This window comes from Centrocercus urophasianus, unplaced genomic scaffold, assembly GCF_019232065.1.
Source record: "Centrocercus urophasianus isolate 14NV4802_14NV808 unplaced genomic scaffold, USGS_Curo_1.0 seq_31, whole genome shotgun sequence".
Lineage (NCBI taxonomy): Eukaryota > Metazoa > Chordata > Aves > Galliformes > Phasianidae > Centrocercus > Centrocercus urophasianus.
Genome location: NW_024884878.1, coordinates 5,419,471 through 5,434,003, shown reverse-complemented (window position 1 = coordinate 5,434,003; position 14,533 = coordinate 5,419,471). Strand labels below are relative to the sequence as shown.

At 43.5% G+C, this 14,533-nt stretch overlaps 1 protein-coding gene and 1 pseudogene across 1 annotated transcript; both read right to left on the bottom strand.

Annotated features, from left to right (window-relative positions):
- Positions 1-342: 342 nt before the first annotated feature.
- Positions 343-1,167, bottom strand: LOC122165970 (annotated as a pseudogene).
- An 8,997-nt stretch (positions 1,168-10,164) lies between these two features.
- Positions 10,165-10,881, bottom strand: TMEM215 (transmembrane protein 215). Its single transcript, XM_042829586.1, has one exon. The coding sequence runs from the start codon at positions 10,879-10,881 to the stop codon at positions 10,165-10,167; it is 717 nt and encodes a 238-aa protein (XP_042685520.1).
- Between the last annotated feature and the right edge of the window lie 3,652 nt (positions 10,882-14,533).

Genomic DNA, 14,533 nt, shown 5'->3' with positions numbered 1-14,533 from the left:
AAAACAAAATGGAGCATTCTTGGGTAAAAAAACTACTTCATTTTGAAGGGGAAAGATGAACAATACACAGAAACAAAGATCAACAGAAACCAAAGTTCATTAGAAAAGCAATCTGTTGTTCTGTATTACTGCATAAAAACTGCTTGCTTAATTGTGCCTGGTTGGAAGGGTTGGTGCGTACTGCACCCATGAAGGATGTCAATGAAGAACTCAGTCAGCTCTGTGGAATGAAGTAACTAGGTAACTGTTTTGACATATGATGGTCTCCGCTCCACCCCACGTGTTAACAGAGTGCAAAGAGCCCAACATGAGCTCTGGTGACATCTTGCCCTCTTATTCCTACTAAAAATCAGCAAATTTTTTGCACATTTTTTCTGTAAGAGATGCACAAATTTCTACTTCTTCATAGTCATCCAAGTTGCTGGTATCTCCAGGGCCTCTGCACTTTGGTGTGAATGGAGCTTCTACCTTTCTCTGATAAATGGCAATCCAATCTGTAGCTGCAAACTACTTGTGGTTCGTTATGTCATCTACACGACTGAGATTTCCGTATCATCTGGCCAAGTCTACCTGAAGTAAATTTGCTGGAAGATCCTTCAGGTCTGAAATGAAGCATGACGGGAACCTTACCTTGCCAGACACAATCTGTCGTAAATTTGAATAGGCTGATCTGCCATTTCACTCCTAATGGCCACCAATCCACTGCCCTCTTGTAATCCTTGCTGAGAGTTATTTCAGGTGCCAGGTATCCTGGAGAACCACGTAATGTCCAAGTTCTTGCTTTTACTCTTTTTGCAAAGCCAGAGTCTGCAGCCTGGATGTGTCCTGATTAAAAGATTTTCAGGCTTTAGATCTCTGTAAATGAGGTCTAATGAATGGAGGTACTCAAATATTAGCACCATCTGAGCTGCATGAAACTGTGCATGTAGTTCACTGAATCTTCTGATTCGTCTCAGATGTAAGAACATTTCACCACCAGGAACATACTCCATTATCATGTATAAATTAGAACTATCCCTAAAAAAATACTCCAGTTTTACATGGAAGGGAAAGTTCACTGCCTGTAATATTGTTCCATTCAGTGTGTGTTCTATCTGCTTCAGTTTGACAGCCTTCTTTTTTGTCCAGTACCTTCATGGCATAATACTGTTCTGTGGCTTTATTGTATTATTTTACTGAGTTAACATGTTTTAAGCTTTTAGAAAAGCCATATCTGAGGTCTTTTTATCAAGTATAAGTGTGAAATTATGTTCTTTGTGTCCATTTATAGTAGCACTGTAGATTTAACTCAGTTTTAATCTGCTTTGTTGTTTTTAGAATTAAAAGTCTAAAAGTTAATGTGTTCACAGTCTGAAGTTTTCTATGTATAAACAAATGCTGAGTGGCTGTGAGCACCGTTGGATTGACAGCTGTCATTACAGATCTTTGGGTAGTATTAAAATTCTGCTGAATATAATGCAGGGATTGCTGTTGACTTCAAGAGGTGGAGAGTCTGTATGGTTCGAGGAGAACCAATCTTAGCCTAAGTCTGTTTTCTCAATCTTTTGATTCTCTCCTTGAAAAAAAGCATCTCTTCTGCAACTTCAAATAGCAGTCCCCATTAATTTCCCAGTTTGTTCACTGACTGAGATTGAACCGTTCATCTTCCAGAATACAGAAGCAGTGACGGTTATAGATGCAAACTGAACTGTCCTCACTCAACTGGCAAGTACTTAAGATTTATTTCAGGCATTTTGGAAGCTACTGTGAGTGACTTTGGATGAATATTAGGAAAAGTTTCTTCTCAGAAGGAGTGGTTAGGTATTGAAAGGTGTTCCCAGAGAGGTGGTAGATTCATCACCCATGGAGGCGTACAAGAGACATGCAGATGTGACACTGAGGAGCATGGTCTAGTGGGCATGATGGGATGGGTGGTGGTTGGACTTGATGTTCTTAGAGTTCTTTTCCAACCTTAATGATACTATGATTCTATGATTTTATTCACAACAGCCATATTTCAGTGCCACCTACCAATAGGCAAGTTACAGGGACGTGAATGCTAAACAGCTACGCAGATTTCTACCAGACATCACATACAAGCAGCAAGCATTAGATGTTGTACTACACAGCTTGTTCAGCAAAGGTGGCTGCAACATAAAGGCTGTGAGGTGTGTCTTGCTTTTACCTCCTGGGGATGACTTAGATATGCAGACTGATTTTTTTTTGTATTATTGTGGGCACATATATGTACATATAGATCTAAGAATATATATATATGAATATCTAGTGTAACTATATAGATTAAAGAAGACTATAAATATCAAACACGTCTAATTTAAAATGTATCTGTATAAAGAGAGATTAGTGCAAATCAAGATCCTGTATAATGTCACAATGTTTTCGACAGCTATATTGGAAGTGTTATAAGTTTGAACACTGCAAACATCTCAGTTTTTGATTGCACTGAGATAACAAAGAATGGTTGCCAACATAAACTTCAAATACAAGGACTGGTTGTCTTCATAACATCTGCAAATATAAAGGCTCCCATTCTGTTGCTCTGAATCAGCATCCTTGTGTGGGGCTGTACTTGTGACTAAGGCTACTGCAAACTCAGATCTCCAGAGTTCTGCTAGAGCTCCTGGCATTTAGAAATAGAGCAAAGTCTTGCAGCTACTCTGGAAGCTGCTGCCTAAATTCCTAGCAAGCTTGGCAATATGGAAAAATTCTGCTTAGTGATTGCCATCTGGTCAATGTGAAGTCTGACAACCATGTAATGCTCTTCTATAAGATGCTTCAGATTTGCAGAGTCCACGTCCCAGATGTGGACTCTGTCAGCTAGTCTAGCAGGTATTCTCTTCTGAAAAGGGATTTTGTGTACAGATAAATATGTGACGTGTTCCTCCTTTCATGGGAGATTTTTTCCTTACTAGAAAATGTGACAGCTGTGGTAATAGCACTGAAGATCTGAAGGTGATGCATACTCTTAGGTCCTTTCAGCTCTTCACTGAATCTTTCAGTGTCTATAGTGGTGGAAAACAATGCAGTGAGTACTAATACTATGTTTGCTATGTGCTGATTTTATGGAAAGATTATGTGTTTCACTATTTACAGTTAATGTGATTATTACTCACTGCAGCTCCAACTACGTGAAGGTGAAGACACGGGCAGGTTGTTTAAATAAATCACATAACGCAAAAACTGACTTACGAAAGTTTTTAATTAGATTGATAAACCATCACTATTGTTTTAATGCAAATTTTGAGGAATAGATAGAATAACCACAATATTTTTAAAAGTCCCAGCAAGTTTAAAAAGAATGGTCAATATATTTCGTAGTGTAAAACTTCCTAGAATTTTTTTCAAACCATTGGCATTGGGAGGAGACTGTTTTGCCACTAAAAAGTGAAGACTTTATCCCCAGCAAACATCTTTTATTTGGCTTGTTATTGATATTTACAGATATCTCCAGTTCCACACTCCTTTTTGAATAAACAGAAAAGCTGTCTGCTTCTTTATACAGCTATGAAGTGAAATCAGAATCATCAATTTGTTTAAAGAAAATGCAATCAGGCATTCTTCGCAAAGAGTATGAGGGCATAGTATGGATGCTGAGCCTGACTATGGAGTCAAAGGATGCCTGGTGTCTTGACCATGTCTGAGAAGAGGCTGTCATGTGGTTCCCCAAGATGTAGAGCAGGCAGGCACCTCTCCCACACCACCTAGACCCCCAACTCTTTTCTATCTGCATTGAACTCTATAGTAAGAGTCTTTGGGTTTTTTTTAAGCCTATCCTTCTGGGGCTGTCTTTTTAGACCAGTAAAAAGACAAGGCTATGCAAGATTATCCTTGTTTTTCAACTGGCTACCATATCTGCTTTCCAGGTAAGGACTACTCTGTTCTCCTAATTCTGTCTGAATTTTCCTCTACATTACACCAGGCAGCATAAAACATTGGATTATACATTATTGCATTCTAACATAGAATGCAAAGATAAAATTTTGCAACTCAGTTCTCTCGAAAGAAAATGGAGGAAATTTTCATTTCTTACCAATTTAAAATCTGCTAAAATGCACTTCCTGATGTACAGATATAACACAACCAGTTTGAAATGTGAGAGAGTGGGTTTTATGGAGTTTGTTGGTGCAGGAACCCTGATGACTGAAACCTTCAGAAGAGCACACATGAATTTGCAAGATGCTACTTAATGTCCCATCACACGTTAGCCCCAGTCCTCTGATTTAGAAATGTACAAGGCTGTCCCATCTGTATTTGTATCTCTTCTTTTGCACTGATCCAGTTTTTATGCACATATGCATCCTTTTTAGGAACTAGTGCTGGATTTTCATGTAGCACTAAGATTGACCTTCAAGTTCCACATTAAACTTTTACTTTTTACACCCTTGGGAATTTTGCCTTGAATTTCAATGGCATTAGAACAGAGAATGTAAAAAAAAAAAAATAAATAAATAAAAATTAAAAAAAGCTACTGTAGTGGCATCTTTATGAGCATGAGTTGGCACAATTGTAATAATTATCAATGCATTCCACAGTAAAAATCCAGAGATGTGTAAATAGGGGTTTTGATGAGATCTGAAGACAAATTGGTATTCCTGGCAACAGACCCCTACTACATACCCTTTTCTTTTTTCTTTTTTTTTCTTTTTTTTTCCTGCAACTCCAGTGTTCTGCCTCCAGGCAGGACATTCTTCTTGGTCCCTCCTTGTGGAGCCCCTTCAGGCTAAGCTACCAAAGCAAAGTTTCATACACACACTAAGCAGTGCACTAAACACACTTCTTATGTGACCAGAATATAACTCAGTAATACAGTGCTCTCTACAAAGCCTTTCAGGTCTTTTTCACTTTCATGAATAACTACAGTATCTCTGTTTTTCAGTTCTTGCCTTCCTAGCACAAGCTATAGAGTTAGATTTTCAAAGTAATTTCAAAGTATTTTTCACTCCCTAAGAAAAGAAACCGCATGTCGAAATCACAGAATCACAGAACCACAAGGTTGGAAACGACCTGCAAGATCATCTAGTCCAACCACCCTCCCATTCCTATCAGTACCACAAGCTACTAAACCATATCTCGTAGCTGAAATGATACTGTATGTACTGAATCTACCATAACTGACCAAGGATTCAGAGATTTTCTGGGGTCTGGGGAATTGCTTAATGCAAAGAAGGGGGAAATTTGAGTTCGCTGTTAGTGATGGAGCCTGGATTTCACAGAGGCTATGATGAAACGCAGTGTTGGGACATACAAAATCTCTGTAGCCTGATGGAAGAACTCTGTCCTTATAATAATAATAATTTTCCTTTGAAAAATTCTCTTATTTTAAAGGACATGAGGAATTTTAAGCTTTTAAGATAGCGGCAATGAGATTGAAGCTGAAGATGTATGTGATGTGTCTGAAGGACAGAGGGGTCCTTTGAGCAGATTGAGTACATCTCAAATGAATTTTTATTGATGTGTTTGTGTGTTCTGTTGCCTGCTCTTCAAAACACTATGTATATTTTAAAATCTATATAGATATATGCACCTATGTGTGATTTTTAAGCAATAACAGTGTCTTTAGGAGTGTTTTTAAGCAATAAGAATAAACCTTTCTGCAGGCATCTGACAGTGGGATAATGAGGAAAGATCCTTGCAACTATCCTGAACAGAAAGAAATATGTGATTTAAAAACCAGTGGTTTCTTCATGCTTGGTCAAGAAATGTGGAATTTGGCATTACTCCACTGAGAGGATAGGCAGGTAGTGATGTGATGAAAGTCTGCTAGAAAGCACTGAAAGTAAATTCTAGGTCTGGTCCTTCTGTTGTTTCTCAACACAAGAGATCACAGAGCCCTCAACACCAGACAAGGAACAAACCTACCTACAGTGTCCCAGCAGGGATCGCATGCTCAGACTGACTGCAGATTGCAAATGGGCTCTGCAGGGCTGCTTTGCAGCTGGTGCCCCATGTTGTGTGCTAGGAATGTGTCAAGTTGACCTTAAGTCAACTTGTTAAGAAATTCCTCAAAGTCTTTAAATACTATTGGCACCAGCAGTTAATGCAGAAACCTTCCAGAACTGAGAAAATATCTACTTCTCAGAACTGCATTCTCTAGCAATATGGTTGTACTGGCAATATGTTGAGATTCCAGCTTCCCAGGACAGCTTATGCTCTGCACATGAACAGAACAATTCCTAGAGACTCATGAAAGCCAGGCTAGAAATGACTGACAGTCACCCATCTCTAGCCCATCTCTATAGCTCTTCTGGTTTAAATGGTAATTTGCAGAGATGCAAAATCTCAGGCCTGGGCAACAAGAGCTGGCAATTAAGTTGGATGCCTTTTAGATCAGATGCATGACATGGAGTCAGCTTGTGTCACTACGGTCAAAAGCAAAAGCCCTCCCTGAAAGCAGCCTCAGTATGTATCAGGAGAAGTGCTGGAAAGGGGTCAGAGCAGCTGTTACTCTGCTCATCACAATGGGATAACTGCTCTCTGGAACTGAGCCTGCAATAAGTTTGGATCAGATGGAGAAAAACATCTGCCTGTGGAGGAACACCACATTTCTGCAGAACTCAGATCGTCAATGCAATACACATCCCAAGAGTTGCTCACCTGCTACTCATTTGGATCCATTTCAGCGGAACCAGCTATTGCTGACTGCTTGAGAGGGACAAAGCATGCTGATTAAACTCTTGATTTTCTGTGCAAGGTTTTGCAATGACCAGTTTGTATGACTGTAAAAATGCAAGTTATCACAACAGAAAGCTAAGCAAAGCAAGACAAAAATCTTCTGAATACAACTGAGTTCTGTCATATTGTTTTTCCTAAAAGGTGAACTCCACTGCAGCACTATTACACATTTTAATCTAAAAATGATTTTTATATGTCCTAGGAACCACGTCTGAGTGTTCACACCAATATGCCCTGCCACCCATAACACAGCACCAAGCAGTGTGCAGACACTGACTTCAGCAAGACCAGGCTTTAGCCTCACAGACAGCTGTCCACCACAAGACCTGTTTTATTGAAGAACAGCATTGAGAAGAACAATATTAACACAGAGAGATAACAAAGTAAGGATAAAAAGAAGCTCTTATCTCCAGGCCATGCCTTGGGATCACCCAAAATTGTGGTATCCTGAAGCCAAACTCAGACTCAGGACAAGCAGCAGCTTTCTCTGAAAAGCAGTGCAATTATTGGTGCCTGTTCCAAGATCAGGCCATATGAGTTCCAGCATCCATCAGAAGAGACCAGATGAGCTGAATGAAAATAAAGCCTCAGTAATTCTCTGGCCTGACCAGGCTATCTGCATAAAAAGCCTGGGGCTGCTGTCATGCTGTCTTTGATCAAATGACGCAGTGGATTTTTCCTGGCAAAATAAGAGTGGATGAAAAAAGCTCACTTTATTGAAAAAAAAAAAGAAAGAAAGAGAGAAAGAAAAAAAAAGAAACCATTTTTAAATGGCCAAATTTATATTTTTTTAAATTGCCATACTCATCAATGTCCATTTCATTCCCTGCTTAGCTAGCAGAAGGGAATGGAAAAAAAAAATCATAGAGAAAGAGATGTGAGAGGCAGTACAGGCTCTTATAAAAACCCTATAGTAGATTATGATGGACTGACTGGGACATGCTGCCAACAGTCACATTCTGCTGCGAAACCTTCAGTCAGTTAATCTGATGAAGGAAAGACATTGCCTGGAAATATCTTGTTTTAAATGTTCATTTTTATGCCTCTTCCTACACCATGGGAAAATTTCACTGCCATTAAACTTTTTCTTAATAAAAAAACTCTCCAGGTTTTAGGGTAGGAATGGAATAAAGCACATGCCTTAGATCTGCGTATCTCAAGTTATGTATTTACCATTTGTCACTGGAGTTTGCTGCCTTGCCTTCTTAAAACCCTTATAACTTTCGGCAGGGAACATCTAATCCTAGACAAAATGGAAAAACTTGACCTCTTCCTATATATATTTGCAGAACTGTACAAATCTAGGTTCCCAGCAGGCTGGCGCTGCGCTGCCTTACGCAAGGCAGAAGATTGCTCACAGCCTGGTCAGAGGCAGCACTCAGGACCCAACAGCCTGCTCTCCCCAGGCGGTCTGACCTTGGGGATGCGGGGCACCCATGGGCAGATGTTGAGACCTTCACCTCTGTCCCTAGGGAGCAGAGAGCAATGAAAAACCCTGCTCCTCGCCTGGCACTTCGGCAGCAGTTCAGCTGTTGACTCCAGGACGCTATGGAATCAGATCTTCCAGTGCCATCAAAATGCTGCTTCTGTACATTGCAGAATAAGGTCCCGTGGTGGCTGAGCCTGCAGGAGACCTGTCTGACAATGGCAGAGTGCTTTATGAGGACATGAGAGCTGAATGGTTCAGGTAGAGGTCTGTTCCTGTGAAATTCCTTTGCTCGGCAGATGACACTTGGATAGTACAGGGTACCAGGGCTGATTTATTCCCACAGTACTGTAACCATCTATGAAAAGGCTTTACTTGACTCAGACTAGCCAGCATTGTTTCTTAATTTCTCCTAATAGCATCCAGATGTCCCACCAACACCTGTCTTCAGCATGAACATCCCTTTTGGTCTGACAGAAAGAAACCCTTCCCAAACCCAGATCTCTTCAGAGACTGCTAGTCTGTGACAACCAGACATATGTTTCCAAACAAGTAAATGAGAGGATGCATAAAGTTGCCCTTCACTTTCCAAACTCTTTCATGGTAAGCAAAGCTGACAAACACCTTCTTTCAGAGAGAAACTCCTCGCCACTTTCTGCACAATGTCTCAGAGTGTGAGAAGACAAAGGCTGCTTTTCTTCCTTCCTACGTGGATAATTCAGGTGTTGGGTGTTGTTTTTTTTTTTTGCCTGATGCAAGTTACAGTGGACTGAAAATTGCTGAAATGAGAGCACTGTAAGGAATGCTATCACAGAGGAACTTTTTGCAGTGGTTATGAATTATAGGAGCCAGGAACCAACAGCTGCTTGCAAATGACTCCATACTTTAGTAACCCTTTGACTAGAGGCTCAGCCCTTGGAGCAGTGTTCAGCATACACATCACACCATGTCACATCTGTGATATCTACATGGCTGCTGATAAAATTTCATACACTACATGGAACATGCAATCTTCTGTGGGAGAGGACAGAATTTGCATTTCTGTATGTAAGCCATGGGTTTTGAATGGTTAGTTCTATTACCCTGTATTTCTCTTGCTATGTATCCATACGTAGTGAACAAAAACATCTGTCAGCCAGGTCCTCAGATTCCTCCACCCCTGCATGAACTGTGATCATTCATCAGCCATGGCATGGTAGAAAAGGCACATAAAAAATGACATTTTCTGAACAGTAAGATCCAGCACTGAGCAAAACCCATGTAAGCCTATTCCCTAAGAGTTACTGAAATATATTTTTAAGATCTCGACTCCACTGACATCTGCTCCTATTCCCTGCAAGAACTGTGCCACGATAACACTGCAATCCCCTTGTCAAGTATGCCTACGAAACCCAAAAGTGTTAGAAACATTCTCATGAACTCAGTATCAGTAAGGACTGGAGTTAAACCTGTACCTTTCATGCAATGGTTAATGCATTATCCGTCCGAAAACTCCCCTGGGCCTGTGTGGCTCCTGAAGTCTTTCAGAAGAGCCACACAGCACATCAGTTTCTTGAAACAGGAAAATAAAATCCTGCCAGGAAGAAGAAGAAGCACACTGCTTCCATACTTCCCAACATCAGCCAGCGGTCAGAGGGCATGCTGGCATCTCTCCATCCCTCCCCACACAAAGCAACACCGCTGCTGAGACCTCTTCAGGCCCCCATCCTTCCTACAGACACTCGAGAATCCTGGCTCAGCTCCCGATCCCTACTGACCTCCTGCTCTGTGTCTGCGGGTCTGCGTACAACGAGTGGCAGGAAAACTAAAGGAAGGAAAGGGCAGAAACTGAAATACATTTTTTTTTTTTTCCAAAATGAAAAATTGAATTCTTTAACCTTTAAACATGCTCATTTACTTACAGAAAGTATTTCAGGCACAAAAGGTTTGAGTATCAGTCACATAGCAGGTTAAATTGTAATAGTATCAGGATTGTCCCATGCAGTGCAGTCAGCTATATTATCCCCTATCAAGAAGTTGTTGTGGTTTTTGTATAAATACATACATATACATAAAGTATGCACTGTTCACACTATGGTCTCCTGGTCCGAGGCGACTCCAGTAGGGTTTACGTAACAACAGTATTTGTCGTAAGGGCTGTTCTCCTTGTAGGAGCAGACAATGATACTGTCTTTGGGAACAACAAAAATGTTGTCTTCGACGTCTGGGCAAGCAGCGTTGTCCCTGCTGGGAGAAGAGCTCTTCTCTAAGGCACTGTACGTGGAGCCATCTCCTACAAACACATTCCCCGGCATCTCCGGGTAGCAGGTATCCAGGTACCTCAGCATCTTCTCCTGGTCCACCTTTCTGATGAGGATCTTGCACTCTCCTGTGGTGGCTGAGGTGGTGGTGGTGCAGATGGACACCGAGTCCTCACCCCGCAATACTCTCCGGTCCTTCTGGTACACCTTCTTGGCCAATTCGTCACAGCTTCCCTTGCCAGATTCCAGATCTGAAGGAGTTCTCAGCAGCTCCATCACGTCCCGGTCCCTGCTCTCCTTACAGCATGGACGCTTGTTCTTGGGCCACTTGGTGCAGCCATCAGTCTTTCTGGTGAGGGCGATGGCGGCAATGCCTGGCAGGCAGATGGCCGGCCCGATGGCCAGCAGTGGGATGTCTCCCAAAGTCTCCCCCTTGATGCCGGACACGGTGAACATGAAGCCAAACACCAGGAAGACGCTGACCAGAGCCACCACCAGCCCTGTCCGAGGGTTGATGTCGTCGGGTCTCATGGTACGCGCCATGCCGACGGTGCGCGCTGACCGCTGCGGTCCCTCCTCAGCTGCGGGTGAAGCTTCCCGGCGGCGAGGCACCGACGGTCGGCACCGCTCGGCTCCCCACCGGCTTCCGCGGAGGACGGCGGGGCTGGGAGCCTGCTGCCTGACTCTTGCCGCTCCCGAGCCGCTCAGCGCCGCGCTCAGCCGGCCACTCGCTTATGGCAAGGCGCAGCCCCCCCGCCCGCAGCCCCGCCGCTCCCTCCCACGTGTGACGGCGAGCACGCGTGGGCCCGGCCCCGCAGCCTGCGCGAAGAGGGGGGTGGCTCAGGGCTTGAGAAAACGCGAGGAGGGGGAAGGAGGACTCTGGCTGCAAGGGACACCTGCTCTTCCTCCTCCTTTTCTTCCTCCTCCTCCTCCCAGCCGTGAGTACACGCACCGCCCACGGGGGCCGCCGCCGGGTCCGGGGGCTGGCTTTCGGAAGGTTGGGTTTGGGGGTGATGACGGCAGCCGCGGTTCCGTTGGAAGCTGCCGGGAGTGGGGCTGCAGAGCCCCGTCAGTCCGCTCCCCCGACGGGCAGCGCGGCCCGGGGCTGTGACTTTCTCCAGCGGACAGATCAGCGCCGAGCCCGGGGAGCACAGCCTTGGGAGACGCTGCAAAGCCGCTGGAGCGTGACCTTATGCAGAGCCTCTCTCGTGGTCCCCCCCTCCGCTGTATCCCTCCGGCTGTCGGGATGTGCCCTGGGATCCCGTGGTGCTTGCGCTAAGTTGGCTTTGCTGGGGCTGCTCAGTGTTGGGCGGTGGTAGCTCCTAGCATCGGGCTGAATGCAGGAGGGGGTCTGAAACATGTGGGAATGTGACAGGAAGGAGGAGCCCACGAGCAGGATGCTTCAGCACCGACTGCCAGAGGCATCAGGAGTAATGCTTTCACCTGGAGCAGAGGTGCTGGGAGATAAAAAAAGTCACAGTCTGAGACTGAGAAAGGACACTTAGAACTCAGTTATCACAATAACATGACTCCTCTTTGTCAAATTACTGTTGAGACCAGGAATATGGAAAAATCAATAACATAAACGCTCATCTTCCAGCCACATAAACGTCTGATTTTTATTCAACGTTCCTACCCTATACAAAGTGGCCCTATACTGCACATTTTCACACACATAAGTCCCCTCCTTAAAGGACACAATTTCTGCCTCACTGGACTCTTCCCTCGTGAGCTAGGTGACAGGTGATAGCCTTCCGTGCCTTAATTTGAAGGGAGGGAGCAGGAAGGAAGCATCCTGGGGACAGCTGTTTGAACTGGTGGTGGTGATTCCATTTTAAGATGGAAATTTCGCAAAGGACTATTATCATAATTTGAACAAAGCTATCCTGTAAAACTCACTTAGAGCTCTGGCCTGTTCTTGGATGGGCACAGAGAGAAGCAATTTGGTCTCTTAGAAGCAAATCAAAATCTTCCAGCTGGGTTTCAGCACAAGTTAACTTCTGTTACTGAGCGGGATTTAGCAGGGTGAGCAATGATCAGAGCTTTTTGGCTTGCACTTTCTGCAGTGAGAATCTGCTGCTTATTTCCATCTGCTGTTATTTAAATACATAGGATTTATGTCCTCGCATCAGAATGAATAATGCCTTTCCTACCCCTCTGCTAAACTTGGGTAAAGATTAACCAGATATGGAGCTACAAATCAGTGAAGGCCCAGCAGGATTGTATTGGTAACACCATGGGATGCACTGCTCTCCTCTCCCCAACCTTTCCTCACCTCCTCTTGCACATCTGCACAGTCCTTAAGAGTTCTTATTTGGAAATTGGTTGTGTGCAGAAAAAGAAAACATGTTCTTTAGGAATAGCCTTCATCAGGGTCCACGAGAGGGAGGAAAACTGCCTCAGAAGATGACACAAAAATGTAAATGTCATTAGTGGCATCAGCGGAGGGGAAAATATATTGTAAGTACTGCAGAACATGTCAGAAGACCTAACAGGAATAAAAATGGCTCTTCGGATTTAAGTGACAGGGTTATTGAGACGGAAGAGAGAACATCTACTTTGGAAGGGGAAGATGTTAGCAGGCAGGAAAATACTTACAAAAGCTGTCAGGACAAAGGTGGAACTGAGTGCTTCCAATTTGTCCTTTTGTGAATGGTTTCCAGGACCAGCAGTGTGAAGATTGCATGCTTTGTGGCAGAGGTAGTAAACCAGCCACCCTGCTCCAGGAAAACACGATACAATTCTCAATGTTGTCTTTCCAAACCAGAAATCAAGAGGTCATCAAGTTTCCATACAGGTAAGCAGAAATGGTAATGGCTGAATTTTCTCTCCTGTTCAAAACTAGAGAAAGAAAAAGCTGACTTCTGTGAGGTGAGGCACATTTCCGATGGGCTCTTTGTGCAAAAGGTCTGGATCAGCTAGCGGAGTGACTGAAAATTCCAAGTGCTGTTTCAGATCAATTGAACAGCTGATGGTGGTGATTAACCATCTTTCAGTGCCAGTAACTTTGAGCATTCATTCAAAGCAGAAGTAAAGCTGATACTGGGGAAATTAGTGTTCTTACCCTACCTTCTGATTTTTCAGCTTTTTAGGGATGGGTCAAATTGGGATAATCTCTCTGGAAGAGAGAAATGTGGGCTTTGGTGAACACATTCCTCACCAGGACAGGCAGAATGCAACTTCTGGGCATGGGGCACCATGTTTGTACTTCAAATCTCAACAAAGTTATTAAATGGGAAGCTGATGTGTTCCAGGGACACTAATTTCAGCTTGCTCAGCAAGCACTTCCACATCAACTTATTTAGATTCAAAATCTTTTTCCTGTTCTACTAATAATTTAGTGTAACTGCCAATCAGGCAGTGTGCTTCTCATTCTCTCCCTGTTTTCTATTCAAAGTAATGGTCAGCATTTGGTAAATATCTAAACATTGTGCATACTAAAAGCTTCTACAGAGGTCTCACCTTTCCCAGCTCCTCATGGCCATGGTGTGGAAGCTGGATCAGAGGGCTGGAGCACTTCTCCTATAAGGAAAGGTTGAGGGAACTGAGGGAACTTGTTTAGCTTGGAAAAAAGAAAGCTCCAGGGAGACCTCATTGTGGCCTTCCAATACTTGAAGGGAGCACATTGAACAGGAGGGGGAACAGCTGTTCACGAGGGTGGATCATGATAGGACAAGGGGGAATGGTTTTAAACTGAGATAGGGGAGGTTTAGGTTAGATATTAGGAGGAAGTTTTTCACCCAGAGGATGATGACACACTGGCACAGGTTGCCCAAGGAGGCTGTGGATGCCCCATCCCTGCAGGCATTCAAGGCCAGGCTGGATGTGGCTCTGGGCAGCCTGGTCTGCTGGTTGGCAACCCTGCACACAGCAGCGGGGTTGAAATGAGATGAGCACTGTGGTCCTTTTCAATCCAGGCCATCCTATGATTCTATGAAAATCAAGAGCTAATTCAAAGTGCACTAGCCATTGTAGTTTTAGTCATATTAAATGTATTGTTTAGCCTGAAATGCACAATCTCCTTTTTTATCTTCTTGATCCATCACATGTAAAACATGAATTGCAATAGTGAAATGAAAGTTTAATGAATAAAACACTGCTGAGCATGTGCTGGGAAGCTGGACTTTTAGCGCACTAAAGACCTGGGGGTTTTCAGCAGCCCTGACTTCATGCTGTGCTGTGAACCTTGATACAG

Coding starts and splice junctions, on each gene's coding strand:
- TMEM215 (XM_042829586.1), bottom strand. CDS start 10,881: ATGGCGCGTACCATGAGACCCGACGACATCAACCCTCGGACAGGGCTG.